This window comes from Falco rusticolus, chromosome Z (genome assembly GCF_015220075.1).
Source record: "Falco rusticolus isolate bFalRus1 chromosome Z, bFalRus1.pri, whole genome shotgun sequence".
NCBI lineage: Eukaryota > Metazoa > Chordata > Aves > Falconiformes > Falconidae > Falco > Falco rusticolus.
In genome coordinates this window covers 20,767,390-20,776,793 of record NC_051210.1, presented here as the reverse complement: position 1 = coordinate 20,776,793, position 9,404 = coordinate 20,767,390, and the positions used below count along the sequence as shown (strand labels likewise).

General features: G+C 37.2%; 1 protein-coding gene across 1 annotated transcript in view; it reads right to left on the bottom strand.

The window, feature by feature from the left end:
• Positions 1-698: 698 nt before the first annotated feature.
• Positions 699-9,404, bottom strand: part of SNX24 (sorting nexin 24) — a 71,775-nt gene continuing 63,069 nt past the window's right edge. The window contains exon 4 of the mRNA XM_037373250.1: positions 699-4,749. Coding sequence (XP_037229147.1) covers positions 4,615-4,749 — 135 coding nt within the window. The 3' untranslated portion in view covers positions 699-4,614. The remainder of the gene's footprint in view (positions 4,750-9,404) is intronic.

Genomic DNA, 9,404 nt, shown 5'->3' with positions numbered 1-9,404 from the left:
TTTAATTTGTGAAAGCAACTGGTTTTCTCGTAGAATAACTGTAACAGAGAAAACTCTGTTTAAAAACATGTACTTTTCCAGGTCCCATTAAATTAACATCTGTTTGTAATAATTCTTATGTTTTAAACATTTCCCTAGCCCCACAGGAGAGCAAGACCCAATCACCTTAGAACAATGTGGTAAATGCTGTGCTGACAGCATTAGCCACTGATTCAAAAGCATCTGTTTTCTGAAAAAATCACTAAGGTTTGTTCTCTTTGAAAAATGTTCCTAAGAAATTTCTACCCTGGACTGAAACCAACAGGTTAAAGCCAGAGAGTCAGATTGTCTCTTCTTGCCTGCTTATGCTACAGAAGCAGCATAATAAATGGTCGAGATGTAGTGACAACTAACCATGTGGATATTAAAAAAGCTTAGACAGCATTTCATAAATTACACAAGCAAGTTGGAATCAATGTCAGAGAACTGAAGTTTGAACAGATGAGGTAGGACATTTTTTAACAGATGCTAATATGCACGTTTAAATTAAATTCTTGATAAATAACTACCCACCAACTATACTGTGAGAATATTTTGTCAGGGGTCATAATTCATGGATTATTTTCATTTAAAAGGAAGACAATATAAATGACATGGAAAATACCAGGGCAGTCATAACAGAATGAATTATTTTATTTTTTCAAACATCAGAGCAGGAAGACACTCAAGATGGTTCAAAAATCAACAGTAAGCACTTCCAGCAGTAAAAGTCACTGCAGAACAGTCAAGCGGGCAAGGAACACTTCAATATGTGTTGTCAAAATATTTAACTGGTCCAGTTTTGTTTTCAAGAGGCTTTTTTTGTTCACTTTCATACTACCACACTTGTGAATCTTGACATACGGGTTATTTCTATGTTAAAACAGATTGATTTGAGGACCGCACCCCACTTCTCAGTACCACCTACCATACTACTCTTCCAGAAATATGACTTTAAATTATCTAAAATGTTTTGCCTTAGAGCAACCATTTCTATGCTCTATTTACTGAAATCCTCTTCTTATATCTACATTTCATAAAAATATGTCAAACAATTAAAGATCTTGTTCATGCCAAAATTCTGCACTAAATACCCTTTCAAATAAACTTCCAGAGAAACTTCTCTTTGTCTGTTGTCCCTCCTTGCCATTATAGGAAAGATCCAACAACACAAAACCAGTGAAATGAACTATTTGTAGAATCAAATCCAGCATATTGCAGTATGATTTTTTTCTTGCTAAGGCATAAGCAGCCTTTAAACAAGTAGGAAAAATCATGTATAAATAAAAAATACAGCAGCTAAGGAGTGTGGTGTACAGTCTGTGATGCTAAATTCTGGATGCTCTTAAGTACCTACTTGCTCACAGATACAATCTGCAGTGGAGATTAATGTTACCAGAAATGCTAGAACTAGACAAAGTAACTCCCGTTCTCTGCAAGCATGCAAACCATGCTTTTTGTTTGCATAGAGCTGCTAATAGAAGTTGCAAGGTTTTCCCTGCTTCTTCTTGTGAAAAAAACCGACCTCAAAACAATCCCCAAACCCCCTGTCCTTCCTTTTTCACTCCCACCACCCTGGCAGAAAACCTCACCTCTCTTTCAGAGAAATGAGCATGCCTTGTTACATGCTGCTCTGTAACTATAGGAGCAAATCAATAGCAGCTGAATGCCATCTGCTTCGGGCAGCAGAACAGCACCAAAAGTGTGAGCAATGCATCTTCCCTTATTGAAAGGTTATTTTATGCAAGTAAACAATTCATCGTCTTCTTGCACGCTTGATGCTCATTTACCACTTTTGATCAATAAAATATGCAAAACAACAAAAAAATTGAATCCTAAGAGTAGTTCTGATGCCAGTGTGATAGTTAATCAATATCAGGTCTCTGTTCAGTAAGGCAGGCAGTAGGGTAACTCCTTTATTGTATGAACCCAGGAAAAAGTGTGGAAATGTGTCTTGTTGCCTCTGAAATGCAGTAAGAGAGTAAGAAACACAACTTTCATCCTGCAAATTAAAAAAAGGGAGAACAAACCAGGAAGCCCTATTTTAACTGTAATTTTCCTCCCTCGCTAACTCACTCATATAAGAGTACTTCTGTCAGCTTGCCGGACCATTTGTTGCAAAGATCTGCTATTATGCTGTTGATAGAGCTATACTATCATTAACACAGATATTTGGTTAAATTGTAGCTGTTACAAGACACACTTTGGACAGCAACCCACTCTGTTCCCTTCTGAAGCTGCTCTACCTTATTAAGTCTTGGTTTTCAATGTATTTATGTTTCAGGTGAACTCAGTTTTTCTGTTAAAAACAAACTGCTATGGGAATTTCTTTTGCACAGTGTTTCTTTTAGTCAGACCACAAACTGCCTTATTACATTAAGCCTCCTGACAATTGATTCAAGTAGAATACTTCTCTCCCAACAAAGAAAACGACATCATTTTTATAGATATTGCAGAACAAGATCTCCAATTTAAACAGTTTCCTAAAATAACACAAAATACTTGAAATAACATTTGCTGCTTACAGAGCTCTACTTTAGTGAGCCATATATCCTAATATAAAAAAAATATAATTCAACTACCGTTTCATTTGAAGCGGTATTTTGCAGATTATATCACAAAGATACAGCCACAAATTTAGTTGCAGATGGTATGTTCTGATCTGCATTTAATACTGCATCTTCTTCATTGTTCATATTCATTCTATTTGTACATAGAAACACAATTATTCAGGTTTGTGGCCTTTACTCACTTTTGGTTATTTGAACTGAATAAAAGCTTGGTATGCTTCTGTAAAAGAGCACCTTTGGCAGGGCTTCCATTTAAGAGAACTGCGAAGTACAAGACTTAAAAAACCCAAACAACAACTGGTTTTCCTCTATATTTGCAATGCAAAGACACTTCCCGGTGTACTGGTCCCGGACTTCCAGAAAAGATTTATTAAAGTGACGGCAAGCAATACTGAATAAAAAATAATTTCACGATCAGATTAGAACTAAGCACTAACTTGCAGTCAAGCAGCAGCACTTTACACAGGAGAGACAGAAAATCTCTTGTTCGTTGTTCAATTCTCATAATTCTTACAAAAACAAGACAACTGGAAGAACATATCCATAAATCAACTTGCACAGAATTTTTAAGGTAATTACTGGTAATTAACAAAGCACATATTTGCACATATGAAAAAAATCCTTTTTACCAACCATTGAAACTTATTAAATGTAAGAAAGGTTTCAATTTTGGGTTTATTTAAATCTGTGACTTAGAGGCAGATTTGTAAGCAACAGTTCAAATTTTTTCTTTTATAACCTTGCAAGACCCCAAACATTTGTATTTCTAGCAGGCAGCTACCCCTTCTACATAACGAAGCTTGGATCAAGCTCCTTCTGCATGCCTCCTTCAAAAATGCTCATGAGTTTATGTGAACTCCAATATACGGTTTGATCAACATTTATAGAAGCCAAAACAATTTTGATCAAACTAATAATAAAGAACATAGCAGTGAAAGTGCAGTAGCTTTGAGTCAATGACCCAACTAGCAGCAAGGGTATAATTTAAAGTCAGAAATTTCCAGTGCATGCACCGTTAGCCACAGTGAACCTGTTACTGCTCTAAAGGGAATTGTTTGCCTCTTATTAGATTTTCTACAGCACAGCCATAAGTGATAAATGTACTGCTGTACTCACTGTCAAGTTAATCAATGCTGCCAAAGTTTTGTTGACCTAACAGTAATCCATAAAGTGAGCGGCATTTTCTCTATCCCTATGACATCTTGGTCCTCAGTGGGGATACAAATCTTACAACAGCTTCTTAAAAAAAATGAAAAAACAAAGCAAAGGGGGGCGGGGGAGGAGACATTTTCAAAATTCTGTCTTTAAATTAGCAAACTGTGAGAATTCCTTGCCTCTCTGACAAATTGCTTAAAAAAGAAAGCTACCCAATGTTTGATGGTTTGATGGTTAAAATACTAGCAAATGGATAACTTCACAGAGGATAAAGCCTTGCCTACTAAAAAGAAGGTAGAAACCAGTTTCAGGAGTCTTCCAAGGAAAAATAGCTGTGAACACAATTTACTTGTGACTATAGATTAGTGTACTGGTTCAAACTGAGCACGGTGCAGCGATTTTGAAGACAGTAATGTGAAAACAGTAATAAAAAATCACCACCGATAGAACTTGTCTACTGCTGTGTCTGGCTGTGATTCACCAGCCATGAGAGGCATCACCACTGAAAAGAAGAAAAAGTCAGGAAACAATCCCTGGTAGAACAAGCTGCTCTACAAACAAACTGCTGGCATGCTCTCACAAGCAATTATAGACATATGAAATATGAATTGCCATTGATTTTTCTTCTAGAGGTCACTCTGTTCCATGTTTTACGCACTCTAGGCATTTATTTGGGTGGCAAACTGACAAGTTTTTACAGAATTAACAGAGCAATGTAATCCTTGCTCAATCGCAGGTACTCCATTATGGTTCTGTTCCTTGACACTTGTCCCTCCCAAAACTCACTAGCGCGAGAGTCCTTGATAAAGGTGAGGAACAATGCAATTACTTGTGAAAAGAGACCATCCTAACTTGGTCAGCAAATGCTTATTTACTTCTGTGCTGATGGCAGACACACAGCGTCAGTTGTAGGACTGCATTTATCAAAGCATAGCAATTCTGCAGATAATGTTTTGATTTGGCTAAACCTCTCCACATTCTTGTTATTGAAAGATGGATGACTTCTCTGGAAAGGAGAAACAAGATTGCAAGTTATTATCCTAACAGAAGTAACATAGCTATCTGTTTAAAATTATCATAACATTAAAATAGTGCAAGAATGCCAAGCTGCTCTCTATAAATCTCATGGTTTTGATGTTATCTTCACACTTAGCAATTGCCTGATGTTCCTTAGTCAGCAACCAGAGAACTTAATTCTGGCCAGTAAAGTCCACAAATGAGGTTGAAACTGAGAATCATGAATTCATAAATCATACATTCTGGTATTTTTAGACAGCAATCTTCTTTACTTTGATGATTCATTTTTTGCACAAGTATTTGGTCTCTGTGTTTCCCAGGCAAGAAGAATTTGCAGAAAGGCTGTGTTGCACCCTTCCTTCTTAGTGGTTATTATATCCCTGAAGGCTCTGGTTTACCCTACAAGTAAGCCCTGGCATCTGAAACTAAGGCTGAATTGTTGTTTTAAATCACATTTCTTAGTGCCTTAATGAAAGGACAGAACAGTACTATAATACTGTGGTATAGAGAGCTTAATCAGACTCTAAGACTCCAGGATAAGCAAATGAAAGAGAGTATGCCATCGGTGCAAGTATGTCAGGGGAACTGGTGCCCTGAAATCAAAGCAGATGTGTACACAGTATAATGGTTCAGAAAGGATTTGTAGTAGAACTGAAGTCTAAAAAATAACTTGCATTCTCTGTTGACACAGAGATGACCTTCAACACATGCTCATCAGAAGACAATATTATGACTGATATGTAGATTGAAGAAACCTGTCAAGGAGACAAAATGAAATCTCAGGGGAAAAAACACCAAAATGAGAAAAGGTGGGAAGATGGGTAGTGACATATGAAGTTGAAAGAATCTGCTATATATACAAAAATGGTAACATGGTGGTTGAGATAAAATATAGATACAAAAATGGCAACATGTTGGTTGTAACTGGTAAATATAAAACACTGAAAAAAGTTTGGATGTCTCCATCCAAACATTAACAAGCACAGCTTCTCCACCTGTTCCGTATCTCATCACCAATCAACGGTCCAGTGGTGGACTTCCCTCTGACTTCCTTGGTGAACATCACCACTTTGTAAAACTGAGCAAAAATAACTGACCAAACTAGAGCAATTCAGATTTTTTTTTTCCCCCCCCCCACATTCCAGGTTTTTTTTGAGCTGCCAAGCCTGGCTGCTAGACCTCTTCACTGAGATGCTGTCTGTACTTTTACGTTAATAAGACTGTTCCTGAATATCAGCATTGGACCAGTTATCAACAGTTTCCTGTACCATTAGAGCACCACTTCATCACATCACCCACTAACTTTTATTTCCAATACTATAAAAAGACCCCGATATCCTATGGTAACTCACTCTTGCAGTACATGCCCTCATCATTCCAGCATTTAAAGTTGGATAACTAATTAAGGTTGCATGATTAAACTTGCCTGAACTTGACTAATTATAAAAAAAATCTACCTGTAAAGCAGGTAAGCACTATTGCATGGCATATAAGCACAAAGTCATTACAAAAAAGCAAACTGCTTCCTAATCCTGAGGTTATACAGCTCCTGCTGTTCAAAACTGTTAGCATGTATCACTGTGTGACCTTGACTGAGTCCAACTACTCAGAGAAACATCCGATGGGGTAATGCACAGACAGCTACTGAAATGCTGGTGGCTGCAAGACTGTTGATTGTGAATCCTGTACATGGTCTTTGTTCCTGCATAATCTCCTGCTCCTTTACAAGTGCTTTTGAAATGTTACACTAAGAAACTTTCCCACTGAACTAGGTGTGAAAGCTGGATCCCATGCTGAAAAGTGCACTTGGAGATCTGGACGCTCTGACATACGGAGAAACTGGGAGAAGTTTCACTCATCTAGCTTCCTTATGATTTCTTGGGGACATTCTCAACATTTTTCAGAAGTCAACATTACAGGAAAGCTGCTCGGAAAACCAGTTACTCAGAATACAACTGTGATCTCCTAGTAACTTGCCAGCAAGGACATAAATAAAAATGTACCCTGTGTTACGTCTGTTGCAGCATGTCTGTTATCATCAGTTCATGAGCTGATATACACCATACTATCACAGCTATGAATGCTCTATTTCCCTACTGAAGATGATATTCTGGAAAAAAAAAATAAGATGCTCAAAAAATGGACGATGAACTCCCCCAGTCAGATACACATAGCTGGAATGACATTTTCTCAGAAGGTTTTATTGGGAAAGTTATCACTGACCTTTTCATTTTCCTAGAATAGACATACCCAGTGGGTTGCAACAGCATAAGAAATAAGATTTTTATCCAACCATTTAAACCCCGTAATTCTACAAAAGCAAGACTCCAGCCACCTTGCTGCTGTAAAGGCCAGGGATGCACCACACAAACTGCTGTCCTAAGAGAGCAGTTTTAAAAGCTGTGGCAGCTGGTGTATTTGTACTGTCAGTTTACGCGAATAATGCCAACACACACAGCAGCAATGCAACTTACCCAGCCAAGGTAGTTCTGTAAAAACTGACTTGGAAATTAGTCTGGTTAGCGTGTAACACACTATGTGGATCCTCTCCTGCCTTCCTCTTGATGGAGCACATTACTCCAAAGCTTTATATGCACCACAAATATCAGCAACCGAACCAACATGTAATATTTTCTTTGAACAAACTAACACTCCAAGCCCATATATTTATTTCAATATCTAAAGTAACAGAGAGGTTTTCTCCTTATGATGATGCACCGTCAAAAAGCAAAAGGCTGGCACTTCAGTGGAGCATCCAGGTGGTTTTCCTACGCTTTGTCATTAAGGGAAATATCCAGAGTAACCATGTGCAGAATGATGCTTACACCATATGAGTCAATACCATTTGGCATGCACAGACAGCTGGAAAAAAGGAACACCAATCAAAAATGTCTAGATACGTATCATCAGTGACACCCACCTGTATTAAAGAGGAATCAAAACCCACTGTGCTCCACTTAAGTCTCTACCAAACAGAGGGGTTACTGGCTATGAACATAGGCAAATTACACTTAGAGATTACTGCGTCTACTAGAAAGCAACACACACACATCGTAGTATAAACAGGGCTTTCTTGAACTTCACATTCAATTGGAGTAAATCTGGTGACTGGCTGTGAATTGTAGGATCTGTGATCTTCCCATGGTTGTTATTTCCTGCAGCACATTGAAGGAGAAATGTAGGTAGCAAAGGTGTCAAATACAGTTTGACATTCCCATAACAGAGGTCTTGAAAAGAAATGGCTTTTAGTGCATTTGTTGCGAAGAGAAACAAACAAGACTAATTTCTGCATCACAAATAAAAATTTCCTTTGCGCTTAGTGGTTACTCTCAACTCTATTTTGTTGCATCAGGGCTTCATATTGCTTTATGTAAAATTTGCATTCATTGATAAGATTGGTTTACTCTGACTGTTATACTGAGCTTTGAACTAATTGCTCTCAATTAATCTGTTCCACTCTTTGATAGCTTATTTATCAGATTGGGAAAGATAGATTTAATGGTGTTTGCTGGAAACAAGTTCTTTAATTGGAAATACCAGAGTGTTTAGCTCACTTCGTGCTCTAGCAATTAAGGACAATTTGGAAAAGCGTTTTTCCCCCTACTATTGTCTCCTTGATTAGATATCCAAAGAAGCAGACAAAACAAATGACAATACCACCTAGCAATATTGGTTCAAATAAAAGCCCAGCAGCCAAATTACTTACTATGAGAAATGTGAACCATCCCCATCAATTCCAATGCTGTGTTACATTCATTTTGCTGTATCTTTGCCTCCCAAGTAGGTAAATGGCAAAATTTCTTTCAAAATGCATAGCTCTATGCCTGCCTCTATACAATTATCCCTTTCCACAAATAAGCCAAATCAACAGAAGAAATTATTTTTCTTGATTAAGCTCCCACATTTCTCTTGGGATGAAACAAAACAAACAATTAATCTTTCCTTATTTGTTCTCAGAAGAACCTGCATCCCTTAAACGTACGATAACCAAGGTACCTGTGGCAGGCAGTCGGCAGCAATTAGGCTTGTGTTGAAAATGAATGGACCAGAGTCAGAATGCCTAATCTGCTGAGAGTTTCTACAGGAGGGCAAGGTTAGACCAGGAAAATTCCCTTGCTGTGGAAATACTGTTAAAAATTACCACTTGACTTCAGCATAATTAACAAGGTTTGGGAATTTATATGAACTGAGTAATTGAAAAGAATTAGCAAGAGATATATACATTAATCTTCACCAGTTACAATGTGCCTAATGAAATTAAAGGTTCTACTTCTACTTCACGCTTTGTTTCTGCAAACTTTTTTCACCTACAGAGGAAAAAGTATATTAGATAAAGACAATGATAGTTATGAGAAATTAAAAAGAAGAAACTGCATCACAAAACTTATTTTTTATACCAATAGTTCTTGAAGATTTTCTTATATATAATTCATAGTATTTACCATAAGCAACTCTATGATTTTTTTTAATTCTAATGTCTGTGTTTTTAAAGTCAATGGGAAAAATCGGTATCAGAATTCTAAATTCAGGCATCATTCAGTAATGTATATTTGTAAATGTACCTGCACTTAAATTCAAGTTTGTCTCAGTCAAGACATTCTACTATCAACAGTTTCAGTAAAATGACCTCTTTTACACTTAACT